Here is a 20,401-nt window from a genome sequence, read left to right on the forward strand (position 1 = left end):
GAGAGAGGCAGGAAGATCAATTTATGGCCAGCCTCAGCCCCAGAGTCAATTCTAGATTACCATGGATTACAGGAGACCCTATCTCAAAAGAACAAAAGAACAACAAAGTATATAAATAGGGAGAGAAAACCGAGAAGGGATATTTTAAAATATACTAACAAAGTTTATCTTTGTGTGTTGGGAATTCTTGATGGCTCTGTACTTTTAAAAACTTAATGACTTTTATTCTGTAAAAGATGATTTTAAGGTATACATGTGCTTATCTATACTATATGTTATAGAGTATATATACTGTCTATAATATATGCTATATGATTCACAATATTACCCACTTTATACTTTACATACATATTATATATAGCATATAGTAACATGTAATGTATTATTGATATATTAATGGGGTGAGAATGTAGCTTAGTAGTAAAAGGCTTGTGTAACATGCAAGTCCCAAGTCCAGTCCTCACCACTGCCAAGAAATAGTAACAAAGCATGCATCTGGTGTGTGCCTGCACCATGCTGTGACCTGAAGATAAAGAAGCAGATGAGCTCTATAAGGTGTGACATGTGAACTTGAAAGTTTAGATATGCTGGGCTGTCTGTATGTAGCCAGGTGGAGTTTGTTCAAATGCACTGTCCAATGGAAACATGAATCCAGACAGATAGACTACATTATAATTGTAAAAATGTATTTATCCCAATATATCCAGAACTTCTTTCAGCATGTAATAGTTTTACTGTCCTAAAACAACAACCACAAAGCCCCAGAACTTGGAAGCCTCCTGCGCTTTGCTTTTCTAGCACATCTCAGTTTGACCCCTGTACTTCAAGTGCTCAGCAGCTCCATCTAGATGCCAGTAGCTGCTGTATTGGGCAGCACAAGCTAATGTCATTGTGACAGTCTTGTCATATTTTAGAGCTCTGTTGGGAATAAGTTCGCACAAATTTCTTATCCTTTTCTTCTCTGTTTGAAAAATCAAAGCCAGTGGACCTATATTTTCACTAAGGTACTCATTGTCAGTTTGGAAAAAAAAAATAGTATTTAGGGTTACTCATACAAAAACAGCTGGATTTAACTTCAGGGTCTTTTCAAACACAGTGTTTAGAACTTTTAGTTCAGAGTTCAGAGTATCAGATAATTTCCCATTTGTAGACTTTACCATACTGCACTTGCACGTTGGATACAGGTTGACTTCCTTCAGCAAGCTAATAAAGAACTCGAGAAGCACATTCAGGAGCTCACGGAGACCAAGGAGACGGTGACGAGTGAGGTCGTGAACCTGAGCAACAGAAATGAGAAGCTCTGCCAGGAGCTGACCGAAATCGACCAGCTGGCACAGCAGATGGAAAGGCATAAAGAGGAGGTGCTGGAGACCGCGGACAAGGAGCTCGGGGAGGCAAAGGTGATGCCGAGTCCGAGCTGGGGGATCTCACTAGCGCTCAGCTCCGGATAGACGTGCTCAGCTTTGGGGTTTGCTCGGGGGTGGGGGTGGGTGGGTGGGGGTGGGGTTCTGTGTTTAATAATCCAAGGTTTTCTTCAACGCTGTTCTCACCCTTAAAAGGTGGCCTTTGCCCTAGTTAGTTTAGTTTTCCTGAATCACACCTGTGCCCAGAGTAAACGTCCACATCCGGTCCTGGTTTCCTCTGTGGCTTCTAGCCTTGTCGTCTTATCTCTGAAGTTTGTCCTCTTGTCAGATTTAGCTCAAGAATCCTTGAAAGATTATTTTTGCATGTGAGTATGTTTATATCATGTGTGTGTGTGTGTGTGTTCACATGTGTAGGCATGTGTATGTGCATTGGTGAACATGCACGTCTGAGCATGTGTGTGGAGGCCTGAAGCTGATGTTGGTTGTCTGCCTCAGTCACTCTTCCTCTATTTATTGGGGCAGGGTTTGTTCCTGAACCCAGAGCTCGCTGTTCCAGGTATGTCTAGCTTGTGAGCTTGCCCAGGGATCCCAGCTCTGACTCCTTAGTGGTTGCCATGCCTGCCCGGATTTCATATGGGTTCTTGGGTCATATCCGAACTCGGGTCATTAAGCCTGTGCAGTTTGCATGTTCTCCACTGAGACATCGCCCTAGCCCCTAAAGGTATTTTAAAAATGTTTTCCTTACAGATTTTATAGTTGGTAGCTACCTACCGTTCGGCATCTTTCCACTGAAAAGATGCACAGGGTGAAATTTCTTGTTGTAATATTGCTCTCCTACAAGTCGTACTGTTATTTACGGTGCAGCCAGTGAATCCAGGTGACCTTTTTTCCTTGAAAGTCTCACAAAATTGTACCCATTTTATACTTGGTGCCCTTTTATGCTCAGTATCATACTGGCCTAGAATAAAAACATGTATGGATTTCTTTTTTTAATTCCTTGGCTGTAAGGATCACTGTTACAATATTCCTCCACATGGCATTATCATTACGATTGTTAGGAATCACTAGGTTGAAGTGGCAGGTATTTCACAGTGCTGACAAGTGTCTGAAACACATCTCAGTGAAATGGAATGGGGGAAAAACAAGCCTTCAAGCAGCCCCAGCCCAGCCTTCATGGTCTTTTTTAATCCTGAAAAAGTGTGCTGATAAAACATGGATGAGATTTCTTTGAAGCAGTGTGCTAAAGGCAGTCGTGAAAGGGAGAGTGAGGATAGAGAACTCACACACACCTAGACCACAAGCAGGCTCTCTCTCGGTCATCTTTGAGGAGCACTGTACGTAAATTAACTAACTAGATGCCGCTCTTTAAAAGCTGTGTGCAAGGAGGTGCAGCTTAGCGGTAGAGCTTGCCTGGTGTGTCCATGTGCCTGGGCTCCATCTCCAGCCCACCGAAGAAAACAGAGCTGGTTTTACCCATAGCTTGATAGCATCTCTGGGAACTCTTCCTGCCAAGAGTAGACGGGACCCAGTGTGAAGACCATTGTTTGTACCACTGAATCCGTGTTAGGCAATGCTAACCCCATCGTTAGTGAACCAGAAGGGAACTATATCAACATAAGACAACCATCAATAAGAAGTCCACAGCAAACATACGCAGTGTTAAAAGACTCAAATCTTTTCCTCTAGAATCAGGAACAAGTCTAGGATACTTTTATCATTTCTGCTTAGCATAGTCCTGAGTCAGAAGTGATGACGCATGCCTAGATGTCCCAGCATTTGCAGGGAGGCTGAAGCAGGAAGGTTGTGTTCTAGGCTAGCCTGGGATACTCTGTGAAACTATATCTTAATAAAACTAAATTAAAACACAGTACTGGAAGACCTCAGCGATTAGATACAAAAATAAATCAGAAAAGTAAAGGGCATACAATTTTCAAAGAAAGAATAAAAAATCTTTGTTCATATGTGATACGACCTTAATTGTGGAAAATCCAAAGATTTGCGCACAATGAAATAGAATAAACAAGTTCAACAAAATTGCATCTTAAACACACACACACACACCAGGTACAATTCTGTGTAATAAGAGTAAAAAAATCAACAAAAATTAATTAATCTCATTTGCAGATACATCAGAAAGAACTAACTTAAGCAGTGAGGTGAAAACTTCAGACATGATAGAACACTAATGAAAAGTAAAGGATGTATGAGTGGAAAGGCATCCTGTGTGCATTCATTAGGAGACGGTCTGTGAATGCAACTCAAGTCCTGTCAGGATGCAGTGTCAGCTTTTACAAAAGTGGGAAATAGTCCTGAGGTGTGTATGGACTCTCAACAGACCCTGCCTAACCGAACGAACAGTCTGGAAAGAAGACGTGGGTTGGGGTGTGGCCCAGTTTGCAGAGTGCTTGTCCCACGTGCATGAGGCCCCGGGGGAAAAGATGTGAGAGTATGTAATTCTTCTGGTGTTGATTTTGCTTTTCTGGTTTTAGTGTGTTGCTGCACTCTATCTCTTCCCTCTCTTCTCTGCTCCTTTTACGTGCTGTGCTTTTCTGTGCAATACATTGAACGTGGCTCCTCATGGCCTATTGACAGGGTCCCCAGATGTCAACTTGTTGCAACCAAAGATTGCTGCTGGATCACAGTGTTTCAGTGGCATTCTGCTCTCTCAGTTGTAATGAAAGAGATCCAGGTTGGTAAAAGCAGGCCGAGAGCAGCGAAGAGGGTGGTTAGGAAATGGCCACCATCACTTCCCAAAGCTAAGGCCTCAGAAGAGAAAGTTGAAGTGGTTCTCTGCTTGACAAGTGAGTCCACACAGGCATTCAGGACACCACAGTGTTAAACAACCTTTATCTCAACTTCACTCTCCAGTCATTGAAGCTGAGCATTAGGCTAGAGTCCTAGACCTTACTGACAGAGTGCAGACCAGCTGATCTTACTCCTTATGCCATTGTAATGTATACCTTTAGGGTCTTAGATGCTCACCTAATAATAGGCTTTTTATTCCTAGAAAGAGATTAAAAGAAACCTCTGTGAAATGCGGAACCTTGAGGAAAAACTGTCAAAACTTCATGTGGTAAGTTGATCCCATACTTGCCAGTGTTTTCAGCATGGCATTGATGCCTGATTTTGTAAGTCTGTTGAGAAACAATGTGTAAGGATAACATTCCGTCTTTTTAGTGGACTCTGTTGTTTTGGCACAGTCACAGAATGGTCTAACCATCACTGCTAATCCCAGAACATAATCACTCTGGAAAGAAACCTTATTTTCATCAGCAGTCACCCCATTACCTTCTGCTTAGCCCCTGACAGCCACTCACCTGCCTTCAGGTTCTAGAGTTCTCATTCTGACTATTTTGTATAGATGGATCATGTATTGTGTGATCTTTTGTATCAGGCTTCTTCTACTTAGTGTGTTTTCAAGGTTTGTGAGGTCATAGCATGAGTGAGAACTTCATTCCTTTCTATAGCTGAGTGATAAATGTTTCACAGTATGGTTATGCAGTTTCATAGTTTTATCATTCTCTAATCTTCCATAGCATGGGATTATAGATAAGATTGAAAATCTGAGACCCTGTAGGAATTCTGTATTCCTCTAACTACTTTATGGCTTGGCAGTTTACTAGCAACAGTAAGATTAAGAACTGGTATTTATTTGTTGACTGTTATTAGAAGTACTCATTCTTCTTTTAATTGCTTTGTTTGGTATAATTCAAGCCATTTTCCCAGTCATAAAGCTTGTCCCTGTAGCTTTCGGTGAGAAAGACAGGCTTCATTTCCTAGAGACCCCTGATGCAGGACTCATTGTGGAACTAGGAGAATGCCCACAGGCTAAAAGTGGCGGTCACTCAGAGGTGGAGGGCTCTCTATCTTGGGATAGCCTGCTACGTTGGAAGGGTTCCTGTAAGGTTAGAGGCAGAGACAACAGTAACTTGTATCTCCTCATTATGTATAATCTATGCTGCCGTATTCTGGTGACATGCCGTTTCTATGGTGTGGTAGCCTGCATTCACTCTTTGTGGATTTTTGTACACATAGTATGAATAGCAGAGCACATGATTGTGGCTTCATGATCGACTTTCAGGGAAAAGAGGTCATTTGGACTCACTGGCTGCATTTGAAATAATAGCAGGACTTGTAAGAGATGAATATTATAACAAGAGATTTCACCTTATGCATCTTTGAAGCAGTATGCTAAAGGCATTTTGAAAGGGAAAGTGAGAGTAGAAAACTCACACATGCCTGTGTGTGCAAGAGGGTTTGCTGCTGTTCACTATTGTCTGCACACTGTGAGTGCGGAGAATGATTGACAGTGCTTGTCTCAGATCCGTGATCGATTCTCTGTGATGGTGGCTGACACTGTCAACAGTTTCTGATGTTTTCTGTTAGTTTTGTAGTTTACGTATTCCTGAGATAATAATGATATTGATAACCAGTGTTCACTCCACACTGGCCATGGCAGAAACAGTGACTGTCACTGGGCCTGCGCTGCTGCACTCTTTAAACGTAGGCATTAATAAACTGTGTTGTGCACGTACATATTCATTTAGGGAGAAGTAGGACAATATGCTAAACAAATGAGGAGCAAATGAACTGAAGGGCTCTGCCTTCCACAAAAGAGCATGGGTAGCATTTGTTAGTGTGGGAATCATGGTATGATTGGTTCGTTTTTGTTTGTTTTTTTGTTTTTTTGAGACAGGGTTTCTCTGCTCTGCGTAGCTTTGTGCCTTTCCTGGAGCTCACTTGGTAGCCCAGGCTGGCCTCGAACTCACGGAGACCCGCCTGGCTCTGCCTCACGAGTGCTGGGATTAAAGGCATGCACCACCACCGCCCGGCTGGTATGTTTGGTTCGTGTGGGGGCTTTTTTGTTTGTTTATTTATTTTTTTTGCTTTCTTTTAATTTTTTATGTGTAATATATATTTTGATCATATTTTTCTCTCCTAGCTCCTCCCAGCTCCTCCCTCCCTACTAAACATTCATCTCTCTTACTCTTTCTCTCTCTCACTCTCTCCATCCCTCCCTCCAAAACAAAACAAAAGCAAATGTCAAAACAAATGAAAACCCAGTAAGACAAAATATATATATATATATATATACCAAAACAAAGCAAAAAGTGCACACAAAACCCATAGAGCCCATTTTGTCTGGCCAACTGGGCATGGGGCCTGCCCTGGAGTGTGGTTAAAATACAAAGTAGCACTCCATGGAGGATACTGCTCTTTCCCAGCAGGGATTGATTGCAGTTGGCTTCTTGGTTAGGCGTAGGAGACTATCCATTTCCTTCTCTGCTGGGACCACATCTGGCCGTGAACCTGAGCTGGCCCTGCGTGTGCAGCCACAGTCTCGGAGTTCATTTGTGCGTCAGTGCTGCGGTGTGGCTGTTTCCTCATGGCATTCGCCACCCCTGCCTCTCACAGTCTTTCTGGATACTCTTCCACATAGATCCATCCCCGAGCCTTGAGGGGAGGGTTTAATAAAGACATCCCATTTAGAACTGAGTGTGCCAAAGTCTCTCACTCTTTGCCCATTGTCCAATTATGGGTCTCAGTGTTAGTTCCCATCTGCTGTGAGAGGAAACTTCTCTGCTGAGAGTTAAGTGGTGGCGGGGATCAGAGTCCCAGCCCAGTGTACAGACTGTGGGTCCTTGGTAGAGGGCTGTTCTTTTGTTTGTTTGTTTGTTTTATTTTACATACCAACCACAGTTTCCTCTCCCTCCTCTCCTCCTATTCCCTCCGCCTCACCTCCTTTCGACCCTGCTTCCCATCCACTCCTCAGAAAGGTTAAGGTTTCCCATGACAGTCAACAAAGCATGGCATACCAAGTTGAGGCAGGACCAAGCACCTCCCCTCTGCATCAAGGCTGAGAGAGGCATCCCACCATAGGGAATAGGTTCCAAAAGCTAGCTCGTGTGCCAGGATCCTAGACCCACTATTAGGAGCCCCACAAACAGACCAAGCTACTTAACCTGCTACCCACATGCAGAGGGCTTAGGTCAGTCCCAAGCAGGTCCCCTAGCTGTAGGTCTAGAGTCCATGGACTCCCACAAGCTCAGGTCAGCTGTCTCTGTGCATTTTCTCATTATGATCTTAACCCCTACTCCTTGCTCATAGAATCCCTCCTCTCTCTTCAACTGGACTCCTAGAGCTTGGCCCAGGGCTTGGCTGTGGCTCTCTGTATCTGATTCCATCAGTTACTAGATGAAGGCTCTATGATGACAATTAGGATAGTCACCAGTCTGACTACAGGAGAAGGCCAATTCAGGCACCCTGTCCACTCTTGCTAGGAGTCTTAGCTGGGGTCATCCTTGTGGATTCCTGGGAGTTTCTCTGGCACCAGGTTTCTCCCTAACCCCATAATGCCCCCTCTATCAAGAGATCTCTTTCATTGCTCTCCCTCTCCATACTTCTCCCAATTCAACCATCTCAATACCTCATGTTTCCAACCCCCATCCCCTCCCTTCCACCTCCCCTCACCCCAGTTTGCCCAGGAGATCTCATCTATTTCCCCTTCCCAGGGCAATCCATGCATCCCTCTTAGGGTCCTCCTTGTTACCTGGGGCTGTGGATTGTAGCCTGGATACCCTTTGCTTTACATCTAATATCCACTTGTGAATGAGTACATACCATGTTTGTCTTTCTGGGTCTGAGTTACTTTACTCAGAATGATATTTTCTAGTTCTATCCATTTGCCTGAAAATTTCATGATGTGATTGCTTTTACCACTGAGTAATACTCCATTGTGTAAATGTACCACATTTTCTTTATCCATTCTTTGGTTAAGGGGCATCTAGGTTGTTTGCAGGTTCTGGCTGTTATGAATAATGCTGCTATGAGCATAGTTGAGCATGTGTCCTTGTGGTATGATTGAGCATCCCTTGGATATACACCCAAGTGTGGTATCACTGGGTCTTTAAGTAGATTGACTCCCAATTTTCTGAGAAACTGCCATACTGATTTCCAAAGTGGCTGTACAAGTTTGCATTCCCATCAAGAGTGGAGGAGTATTCCCCTTGCTCCACATCCTCTCCAACATAAGCTGCCTTCAGTGTTTTTGATCTTATCTCAAAGTCATTTTGATTTACATTTCTCTAATGGCTAAGGATGTTGAACAATTCCTTAAATGTCTTTCACCCACTTGAGATTCTTCTTTTGAAAATTCTCTGTTTAGATCTAAACCTCATTTTTTAATTGGATTGTTTGGTATTTCGCTGTCTAATTTCTTGAGTTCTTTATATATTTTGGAGATTAGCCCTCTGTCAGATGTGGGGTTGGTGAAGACCTTTTTTCCATTCAGTAGGCTGCCATTTTGTCTTATTCACCGTGTCCTTTGGAAGATTGTTCTTTTATGGTGCATTTTGACACAATTGAAGTGATTAAAAAGTATGTGCATGTACACACACATACACACATGTATATGTGAATTGCTATTATATAGGTATAATCATACATATGCTTACAAAAGTACCCATTTACCTATAAGTATTATAAATATTTAATAAAGCTATTAGAATACTTAATTATAGAATTACCATTTTGCAGGAATTAGACTTATGCCATAAGGAAAAGGAGAGACTAAATGATGAACTCCTTCTAAAGTCAGACCTGGAAACTGTTGTTCATCAGCTTGAGCAAGAAAAGCACAGACTTAGCAGAAAACTGGAGAATTTTGCAGTCACAGGTAAGATGCCAAATGTAGGTTAAAAAAGTGATTTTGCTCTCTTTGTGTTGTTGTTATTAATAGATAATCTTCCATGCATTTGTTTACTAACTATGTGCTGAGCATTTGCTGTGAACCAGAGGTGGCGCTAGGCAGTGTGACATTATAGGAAGCCCTCCCTGTATCTGAGTGGCTGGCACAGGAGGCTGCTTGAATATCTTGCAGTGGAAGTGTCTTCTTGAAGGTGGACTGAGAAGACCATTCTGGGATGGCGGGAATGGAAGTACAGTCTTTTTAAGGAATGCCGTTATATTGCCTTACAGTCTGCACTTGTGTCTCTGATTACCCGCTACTCTGTAGCTCCTCAGCCCGTTCCAGGAGGCTTCTCTCCCTCATCACCAGCAGAACTGCCCTTCCAACCTGTTCACGCATGATGCTGAACCAGCCAGTGCTCTTCTCTTGTTAGCTTGTTACTCTTGAACAGTTACCACAGGTGCTCGTTCCTTCTCGCTCTCCTACCTCTCTGCTCGTTCCTTCTCAGGATGAAATGGCCAGTTCATAAGTTTTCTAATGTCATGGTTTAGCTAGTTGCATGTAGTACCTTGTGCATCTGCAGAATGAATGAAGAGGAAGATGGCGGCGTGGGATGCATCATGAAAATGAGTCCTAAGTCAGTGTGTGGGTGTCGGCTCCACAGGCTGAGCTCTGTGAAGCTGCTAGTATTTGCTTTGTTTTAGACCATGAAAAAGTAACTTTTATGGTAAAAACTGGTCATTGTGACCTGGATTGTTTATAGTGGTATATTCCTACAGTCCCAGGCACTTGACAGGCACAGGCCCTTTTGAGCACAGGAGTTTGAGTCAGTCTATACATCTTATCTCAAAAACAACAGCAGAAAACTAATAATTGTGCTTATTGGAAGAAAACAGTGGGTTCTTTTGGTTTCTTTGTGCATGTTTTAAATTCAAGTTCAGTGAACTATGCACCTGCTGGGTTGCTTACAGGTACATTTTCTTTCAGTGCTCTTTTAGGGTCTCTAGGAATCCCTACTTGGAAATGCATCGCTTTCTTTTATAGTACAAAACAGTGTCCAGCTGTGTTAACGTCACAGAGGGTGACCTTCATTTGTTGGACAGTATTTACTGTGAATGTTTTGCTTTTGTCTTCTTCCCATTTACTTGATATGTCTGATCTTTGTGGGTTACACATAGAACCTCTCAGGATTGCTAGTAGTTTTCATTCTGTAAATTATTTATTTACTTGACTAATTCACATTATACACACAATGTTATCTTAACCACTTTAATTTGCAGAAAGAGAACTGACTTTGGAAGTTGAGAGGATGAGGCTAGAACATGGGATAACACGTCGAGACAAATCACCTTCTCGTTTAGACACATTCCTGAAAGGCATAGAGGAGGAGCGAGACTATTACAAAAAAGAGCTGGAGAAACTCCAGCATATCATCCAGCGAAAAACTTGTTCTGTAAATTACTATGCCCGGGAGAAAAATCCAACATTCAGATGCTCAGAAAAGGTAATACTGAGGAGTAATCAAAAGGGTGTGTGTGTGTGTGTGTGTGTGTGTGTGTGTGAAACCTTTTTACTTTATTGCGTATTAAAATCAATGTCATTTATACATGTTTTCAAAAGTCCTAATCTGGATTTTTGTTTTTTCTATAACTTGTGGGAAACCTTGCATAATCAGGAAAACTCCCCAACAATAAAGGACAACATTTTGATTCCTATAAATTTAGGCTGACTAGCTGAGTCATGTAGAGGCCTGTAGGCTTTCAGAAACTAGAACTCAGAGCTCACAGTGCTGTACATTTCCGCTCTTTCCAGGCTTTCTGTTCTGTGACAGCTGCACTTTCCTTCTGCTAACAGAGCAGCTCTGTCCTCACGGCCCACAACATGCCTTTATGTCATTCCCAGTTCATTAGTCGAGTTAGGAGCATCATCACTTTCAGGGCCTGTTTCACAGTGCCAGTAAAAAGCTGCAGGCATGCTGGGTGACTGTGCGTAAGCCCATGAGGGAAAGGAGTGTGTGTGAGATAGTTGTGAGCATGGAGACCTGGGGAGTGCATTTCCCAGTGAGAAGTCGGTGTTGTAGGCATGTGCAGAAGCACTTTGTTAGCAGACAGCAAAGGCCTCTCTCGATCTGGATTTGGTACCAGCTGTGGCTGCCAGCTTCCTGCTTTATGGTAAGTTGTTACTTACAGTTTCCTGGAATTACAATAAATCACTTTTAATATCAGTGGTCTTCATTATCCCAGCCTCCCAAAAGAAGAAGAAAAGTAGTTCCTGATATTGTACCTTCAGTACTGTGCATACTGCTTGTTAATGTATTGAGAATAACAGAGTGGAGAAAGGGCATTAATTAGCATACATTGCATGATAGTACTGTAAATATTACATACAAGATGCATTTATGGAAAAGTGTAGTATTCCCCTCAGAGCAAACAAGTCAGGAAATGTTCAGATCCCGTACCAAGTACTGAACAGAAAATGACAGGAACAGGAGCTTCCTGTGTCTCACAGAAATTCAGTGTAATAAGTTCATTAAAAACATCATATAAATTTGAGGGGTGTAGCTACCATTGAGCTACATCCCTGACTGCTAAATAACTTTTAAGTTCTCATTTATATTAAGTGCTAATGAAGATTGTACAGGAGCAATTCCGAACACTCGAGTTTTTCCTACATCTGAATTATGTGGAGAATCTGGAGGGATTCCTTGTAGAGAGTGACATTTAAGCTGAGGTGTAGACAGTAATGAGAACAGTCGTGGATCTTTATTCATTGCACTCCTTCTCTGGGGTCTGTGCAGACTGCGTTCTGTAAAATGTTAGGTCACGGGCTCTCTGCTCTTGTCGTGTAAACAGCCTGCCCTTCAGTGTGTCCGTGCTATCCAGTCATGTCCATCATGCTCACATGTGCCTGTGAGCTACAAAAAGGGTAGCTGATCCCTTTGTGGAGCCACCTCACACATTTCTACCATTCACTGAGTCTTCACTGGTGTTGTATATGCTCAGTGGATATCAAATAATATAAGCCAAGGCTCTTTCCAGCTGTATATTACTTCTGCTGTGACAAAACACCATGGCCAAGGCAACATATAAAAGAAAGCGTTTAATTTGCTTATGATTTCAGAGGGAGCGTTTAGCAGGAATCTTAAAGGTTCTTATTAATAAAATCAAACCCGAGGCCAGTTATTGGGGTCCATGCTGGTAGATCAGAGAGACAGAACAAGCCACAGCTATCTCACCTTGCCAATTCCTCAGCTGGTCCTGTTTCCTCAGACTGGAAGCCTCTGAGTCCTCATCCAGAATGAATCTCAGCTGAACTGTGTTGCTCCAAAGCCTGAAAGCTTAACGAGCCAAATGCTTAACCAGCCAAAATCTTCTAGTTTCTGGTCCTCACGCCTTATATATCTTTTTGCTTTCTACCACCACTCCCTGGGATTAAAGGCTGGCTTCCTGGGATTAAAGGCGTGTGTCACCATGCTTGGCTGTTTCCAATGTGGCCTTGAACTCACAGAGATCCAGAGGGATTTTTGTCTCTGGAATGCTAGGATTAAAGGCGTGTGCTATCACTGCCTAACTAGTGGCTTGTCTGTTCTCTGACCCCAGGTAAGTTTATTAAGGTACACAATATTTTGGGGAACACAATACCACCACAGGAGCGCGTTCATGGAAGCAGAGCAAAGGAGTGGCAGGAACAGCTGAGAGCTCACAGTTGGATCCACAAGCAGGAAGCAGAGAGCACACTGGGAAAGGGAGTCTTTTGAAAGTTCAAAGCCTGCCAGTGACACCTCCTCTAACAAGGCCACACCTCCCAATCCTTACCAAACAGTTCCAGCAACTTAGGACTAAATATTCAAACATAAGAGCCTACAGGGGTCATTCTCATTTAAACTGCCACACTAGTGTAGCGGTTTATCAGAGTTTCTGTATTTAGGTCATTGACATTAACATGATGTAAATTTACAATCCTCATTTTCATGGCAGTGATGACTGGATCTTTTGAATTATACAATGATAGTAGATACATTCTTAGAAATGTTGGAAATCAGGGGAATGTTGGAAGAAATTTTGCCTAGTTGGTGAACATCCTAATATGTGCTGTCTGGTAGAAATATTTAAACTTGTACCATTGCACAGACAGACCCCATGTAGGTATGAAGCTGAGTCAGCTGGGGCTGTTATACCTGAGACGCCAGCCTTAATGGTCAGTCATAGAAAACAGGTACACACATGCCTTCCTGGACTCTCCTTGGCAGAGAGTTATACAATAATGACTCTGAAAACTTACCATGCATCAGACTGACATGGAAGACTTGACCAAATGTCCTATACTCTCCCGAAGATTCCAGCATGGACCCTTGACTTCATGTGTACAGGCTTCTAAGTGCTGCTGACCTTCTTGTCTAGAGATTAGGTGCCACCAGTGTGTCATGGGAACAGCTGAGGAGTGCAGCCGTGGAAGCATCTAATGAGACCTGCACAGGTGGTGGCGTTGGCAGCCTCGGACCTTCCTGAGAACCCAGAGCCAGGGAATGTGCACCATTCCTGCACATGCCTTTGGCTGCTCTCATGGAATGTATTCATTCCTTTAGGAAGAACCTCTGTTCTGCTGGCTGGGAGCCTGCTTCAGCCAGCCTCATTGCCAGCGTCTCTGTGACAACCACACGGTTGTAATGATAACAAATGGTAATGTGCATCTTTTTAATTGTTTCAGGGTGATCACAATTCAGATATTCATCTGGTCACGAGAGAAAGAGATGAGCTTCAGCGCATGCTAGAAAGATTTGAAAAATACATGGAGGATATACAGTGCAACGTGAAACTGCTCACAGCAGAAAGGGATAAACTAAGTGTCTTGTATAACGAGGTAAGAAATTGGTCCAATTAATCCAGCAGGTTGTTTCGAATCAGTTAGCTAAAACAGAACCACTCTGTGTCCCGCATATTTTCCTAACACGTGGGACTCCATGATTTTCTTTCCCAATTAAGATGATACGTGGTAGTAGTTTTCTGTCATCTTCTTCTCAAAACAGGTACTTCTCTCTTTTTCCTGTTTGTACTCCCTCTTTTCTTATCAGCGTATGAGGTCAGTTAGAGATTGTCTCTTGGTTCTGAAAGTAACTGAACAGATCTTAGATGGCTCTGTGGCAGCTTTAGATGTGCTACCACCTATCTGAATCCCAGGGACAGACTGGAGATGCAGCCACTGTTTGAAACATGGGCTCTTAAGTTAGCCTCTCTGTCTGAAGAGATGGCTCCGCTGTCAGAGTGCCTGCTGCACAAGCGTGAGGACCTGAGGTCAGAGCCGCACACCTGACAGCCTGGCATGGTGGCTCTCATTGTAGCCTTAGCACTTGGGTCAAGACAGGTGAGTCTCTAGAGCCTGTTAGCCCAGGCCCAGGGAGCCACCCAGGTCTTTGGAATTTGCCCCACGTTGGGTGCCAGTTATTGGTGAAATTATTAAGGCCACTCCACGTAGTTAAACGGGAGGTTTATTTAGTGGCGTAACTTACAAATGAAGGGATAGGTAGGTTGCAGGGTCTGGGAAAGGTGTGGCGCAGTCTGGCCGTGTTCTCTGGAGAACTCTGCTCCATCTACCTCCAGCATCCAGGGTCCAGGAACCAAGAGAGCCGGCGCATCCGGATCTCAGGGTCCTCCCTTGGCCCCGCCTTGTGGGCGTGACAGTTACTGAAGCCTCAATGGGGGTTGGAACTTCCAGACCAAAGCTGGAATGGCTACCCACTACACAGGCTGGCCAGTCAGTGAGAGCCGGTGGTGCACACACACTCTGAGGTTAGCTCCTGGGGAAAATCTGCTCTGGGGAGGCCAGCATTGCCACAGCCTGGCCCTGCTGCGGAGCTGAGCTGGCAGATGGCGAGTTGACGGAGCAAGTCCTGGGGCCTGCAGCCGCTTTGTTCCACCCCTGTCTCTCGTGATGTCCCTTATCGTTTGGACAGGAGGGGGAGACGTAAGTCACAAGGCACCTTCACTTTTGTGAGCTCTTCTAGGACTTGGCAGTGCATTCATTAAATGGATCCACTTCTGGAGTCTCCCCCACAGTAGACTTAGCTTTTAGCTTTCTAGTCTACCTAGTTAATTCTCTGTCCGTCTGCTTCTAGTTTCCAGTGTTTTGTGGCTGCAGCTTCTCTCAATCTTCTTACCTTTGGGACTTTAGTATTTAATTTTAATCCTTTCCCTCTTTTTTATTGGGATTTGGGAAGAAAGGGAAAGTGGCATGTATTTAATATATCCCTGCCCCACCCCCTTTTAAAGTAATGGAATATATCCAAAGTACTTTTATGTCTTTTAATGCTTTAAGGCGAAGGAAGAGTTATCTGCACTAAAACAGGAGTCCACTAACATGACAGTCTCCAGCAATCTTGTTAGCTGTATGGAAAAGGAGAAAGAGCGTGTACTATTTGACTTAAGAAGAATTACAGCAGAAAACGAAGCTCTGAGAGAAAAATTGGAAGTAAGTAATTCAGTTTACATCTTTTTGAAAGGTAATTTATTAAGGATTTGGAAAGAAGTGAAAAAGGCGTGCGTTCGTATGCCCCTCCCCCGCTGCCTCCCTTTATGACTGCACTGTCCTGTGAAGTTACTGTTTAGACTAAACATGGAGGCGGAGCTAACACAGCAGCATGCCAGCCCAGTCTGAACCACTGTGTGTGTGTGGCCCATAGCTAAGAGTATTCCATCATCATAAAGTCTTGTCCATAGCTTCTCTCGTACCATGGTGGCAGAGTTGGGAAGTCACAGCAGACACATTTGACCCCAAAGCCCAAGACATGTGCTCTCAGTCCTTGCAGAAGCAGCATGCCGCACCCTGAACTCGGGATTGTTGTAGGTCCAGAGTGGTGTCCTTTTCTTCTTTACTTAACGACAATGGTTATTTTTCACCTAGCAGACAGTTTACCCATTTAATGAAAGGAACAGTTCGGTGGTTTCTGCTCTTCTTTTTCTCCCTGTCTTTTATAACTTTCACCATAATTCATCTTAGAGAAACTCATTACCACAGTAAGGAACCTTGTGTCCATGATAATAGCTTCACTTTGTCCCAGGCCTCCTCAGCTGTAGGCACTACTGATTCACTTTCTGCCTCTGTGCTTTCTCTGGACATTTCATATGAACTGAATCATTAAATATGGGATTTTCTTTCGTTTTGTGATGTTGGGCACTGAACCCAGGGTCTAGCATATACAAGACAAACACTGAGCTACATCCCCAATCCACCTGTGTGTTTTAATTTTTGGTGTGTCTCAGCAGGACATCCTTAAGGTTTATCCATGAGTAATGCTCATATGAGTATTTGTGTGATGTTTTCAGTTCGCTTTGGTAGATTATAACTCTTATAATTGCTCCCAAATAATTGTGTTAATACATACAAAGCATTGTCTTATAGTACATCCACACGGTAAGTTCTGAGTGTTCTTGTTGTGGAAGCTGTGGTCACTTCCAGTTAATATTATGAAATAAATGCTTTGAAAGTGGCCACTAAAATTAGGAACAAAAAAAAAATTAAACACTTTAAGCATAGTCTTTATACTACAAATTTTAGTTAAAGTTTTATACCCAAAGGCAGTGTGAGAATGTTTTTAATTGGAGTCTTTTGGAATGCTGCCTTCTAGAAATTAAAAAAAAAAATCAGTTAAAATTACCAGTGAGAAAGCTTCTGTGAATATGGCATCCTTTAGCACAGCAACTCACTCACCCTTTCCATATCTGTTGTAATGACCAGACACTTAAAATAGACTTCTTGAAAACCGTATTAGTACTAACAACTCAGAAAGGCTGCATTCAGATGAGCAGAACCCTTCTGGGTTGTAGGAGGTGGGCTTTTGTGAATTTGCAAGAGACCCTTCCTTCACAAATAGCACTGCTCATCTGACTCCTCCGGCCTTCTGGAGTGTTTCCTGTCGCTCTCCTGGCCATTCTGCTTTCCAGCAGCCATTATGACTAAGCTCTCCCTGAGAGCTCCACAGACAGCTGTCAGCCAAGGCCATGAGTGCTGTCTCCGGAACAACTAAGCCTTTCCCAGGAGGGTCTGTTCCTTGCTTTCTAAACAGCCATCACAGTAGATCTTCACAAAAGCCTTTTCTGATCGTTCCTGTTGACAGATGAGAGCCGTGAATTTAAATAACTTGCCTAGCCTCACCCATCTGTGTTTACAGTCTCCTTGAGTCCTTGTTCCTTTCCTTTCCGGTGTTTGCTCCTTTGTCTTCTGCCCCCACCCTGTTGTGGTTATTCTCACATGCATTACTATAGCGGGGCCTTTGTTCTCTGATACATGTATAACATTGATTTTAGACTCGTCTTTCATAGATGCAAATCCGCTCGTGTTTCTTTAGTAAAGTTCATTACCTGTTACAAGATCATTAGACATCTTTCCCCGACACTCATTTTTGCTATTTCCTACTCCCTTTTTTCAAGGCTCCTGGCTTAAGGGACCTTTTCTTGCCACGGGTCTTCTGCACAGACGACTGAAAGAGTCTGCCACCTCTTCTAATGTCCTTCTCTATCTTTTCTTACCTTTATTTCCAGGGTAAACATCCAGGCTCTAGATTCCTTTTGACATATGAAAATAAAGCCCCTTGCCTAGAAAAAAATTAGTTATTTATATTTATTTTCCTTTATGCTTGAGAATTCATGCATGTATACAATGAAATATGATCAAACATGTTCTTCTTAACCTCTCCCAACTCCCCTCATGTTTCAATTTCTTCCTCTCTTTTTTTTAATAACCCACTAACTCCAGTTACTGCTGCTCATATGTTCATGGTTTGGGGCCGTCCGCTGGGGCCTGGGGTCCTACAGTGATCACATCTTTACAAAACGATGGTCTCCCTCCTCAGACTGTCAGCTGCCAGTAGGTCCTCAGTGAGGGGTGCGACCCTGAGACCATCCACTCCGTCAGTGCTGCAGTGCGGGCTGGCTTGAGTGTGTGTAGGCCTTGTGCACTAACCCCAGCAGCTGTGAGTTCCTGAGTGTGATGGCATGCCATGTCCAGAAGACGGGGTTTCGGGGCACCCTCCCACATCTCCCAGCTCACACATTTTTTCTACCCCCACTCTATAATGTCCTCTTATCCTAGGTGGGGGAGGGGAACTGTATAAATGTACAGTGTAAGGCTCTTTTTCTCAGCACTTAGGCAGTTCTGCAGCTCTCCATTGACTGAGGTCACTGCAAAAAGGAACCTCTCTGACCAAGGTCGAGAGAGCTGCCCAGGTGTGTAGGTGTGAGCATAAATATTTGGAGGCACTTTGACAGCATGGGCATTTAGAACATTAGAGCAACAGCAGGTTCTATCCTACAGACTCTGACCTCAATAGCCTTGGGCCTTTGATCAGGCTTCCAGCATCAGACATGCAATTCCGCTCTGTGGAGCAGGCCTTGACTCTGATGATAAGGAGTTACCCTGTGACAGCCATCATATCTTACCTGGCAAGTGAGTGTTGCAGCATGCAAGGTCCAGGACTGGCTGCAACTCTGGATGTCATTCTCCCTTCAGCAGCCTGCATAGCACTTTCTAGCACGATCTATTTATTTTGAGACAAGGTCTCAAGTAGCTCAGGCTGACTTGAACTTGCTCTAGAACTGAGGATCACCTTGAACTCTTGGCCTCCTGCCTTCATGGCTTTATTTTAGTTTCTTGTTTTAGGTCTGTCTTTTTTCTGAGGCTGTATCAAATCTATGATGTCAGAGACTTTACTCCTGGCTGCACCTTGCTTGGTCCTCGGTAGAGAGCATATAGCAGCACTGGTTAATTGATCCCTTGAACTGGATGTGCAGTCATATCGACTATAGTTTTCTAATGGATAGCGTGAGCATGAGCATACATCTCCCCTGGACAAACAGTCACCATTGCCTTGTGTGTCCTTGACTCGGCAGCATTGGGAGCTGAAAGCGCGCCTTCCTCCCATCCTGACCGGCAGTTCTTAGTCCTGGTCTTCTCCATGCTGTTGCCTTTGTCTTCCTGCTCGTGTGTTTTCTTCTTTGTGTCTGTTTTTCTTCCGTCTGAGTTCTGGCTCGGCCGCAGAGCTCTAACCTGGCGTGAGGCTCTTGGTTCAGTCAGCAGCACTGTAAAAAGTAAACGGGCGGTGGGGGCCTTACATCTCCTCTTGTGAGGGCACACTCCCGCACTTGGGACTTAGTGTGCTGTTCTCTGTGTGACCCCGGTGTTAACAAGGGTCCATCCACCTAAGTCTCTTTAAACCAGTCCACTCCATTTTCTTTTCTGTGCGGCACATGAAGGTTGGAAATGTGACTTTTTCTAAGTGAAAGAATGCTTTTATAAAATGTCTGACCTTTCTAGAATACTCATAGAGTCTTTGAAATGGGAGACAAAGCTCTGCAAACTTGCATTACTTACTTTTGTGATTATTTGGTACAAATGAACATTTTCTATAAAATTCTCTTTCAGAGTATCCAAGAAATGAATGTTTTTGGAAAATCAGAATTAGAGAAAACTATTGAAGATTTGACATACATGAATCACCAGGTAATTTATCAAAGGATTTGGGGCATATTTTATTAGATGACCGACTGCCAGTGATGCTTTTAGTGTATGTTTTTGAAAACTAATATGCAGCGAGGAGGAGTGTGTGCTCTGAGACTTGTTACTTGGTTCAAATCTAGCTTCCTGTCTAGACCAGTTTCTCGGCTCTTCTGTCTTCCAGTGTTTTTCATTTATGACTTAGGACTGGCACTTCCGTTTCTCAGGATTTCTGTGAAAATGTGATGGGTGAATAACACACATGCCACACTCAAGAGTCCTGGAATATTATGGGCATTGGTAGTAGCTAGCCATGATTATTGTGGTTTGGTCTTATAAAAGTAATTACAGAATACAGACAGACTGCAAAATGAAGCTCATTGTTAATTTTCTTTATAATTAGCCCCCAGTCTCTTCAGGAGATTGCTTCCTGGACTTCCCCAGATACCCAAGTCCGAAGATTCTCAAGTTAGTTGTACAAAGTGGCATGATATTGCATATAACCTATACATCCTCCCATATTCTTTAAAGCACACTTAGATTTCTTTTAGTACTTTAATTATATAATGCCTTACACAGTGTAGAGGTATAAACAGTTGTTATACTGTGCTGTTTAGGAAATAATGATAGGAAAACTATTGTATATGTTCAGTACAGAAGCAACCACTCTAGACTAACTAGATAGTACACATTTTCTACAGTTGGCTACTCTGAAATTCCAGGATTTATATAGAACCCAAGAGCCAAAAGTCACATAGAAGTTTAAGGAACACTGGTACTGGGTGTTTAGGGCCGTTATAATTAAGATAGGGACTAATTCTTAGTTCTTATCTGATGAAACCAAATGTAAAAATCCATATAAAGG

The 20,401-nt window shown here is 43.2% G+C and overlaps 1 protein-coding gene across 4 annotated transcripts in view; it reads left to right on the plus strand.

The window, feature by feature from the left end:
- Cep135 (centrosomal protein 135) overlaps nt 1-20,401 on the plus strand; it is a 66,583-nt gene that overhangs the window by 15,175 nt on the left and 31,007 nt on the right. For all 4 annotated transcript variants that reach the window (XM_042257539.2, XM_076546472.1, XM_042257538.2 and 1 more), the window contains exons 8-14: nt 1,185-1,400; nt 4,372-4,437; nt 8,901-9,039; nt 10,332-10,555; nt 13,759-13,911; nt 15,364-15,516; nt 19,465-19,542. In XM_042257539.2, coding sequence (XP_042113473.2) covers nt 1,185-1,400; nt 4,372-4,437; nt 8,901-9,039; nt 10,332-10,555; nt 13,759-13,911; nt 15,364-15,516; nt 19,465-19,542 — 1,029 coding nt within the window. The remainder of the gene's footprint in view (nt 1-1,184; nt 1,401-4,371; nt 4,438-8,900; nt 9,040-10,331; nt 10,556-13,758; nt 13,912-15,363; nt 15,517-19,464; nt 19,543-20,401) is intronic.

Source organism: Peromyscus maniculatus, chromosome 10 (genome assembly GCF_049852395.1).
Source record: "Peromyscus maniculatus bairdii isolate BWxNUB_F1_BW_parent chromosome 10, HU_Pman_BW_mat_3.1, whole genome shotgun sequence".
Classification (NCBI taxonomy): Eukaryota; Metazoa; Chordata; class Mammalia; order Rodentia; family Cricetidae; genus Peromyscus; species Peromyscus maniculatus.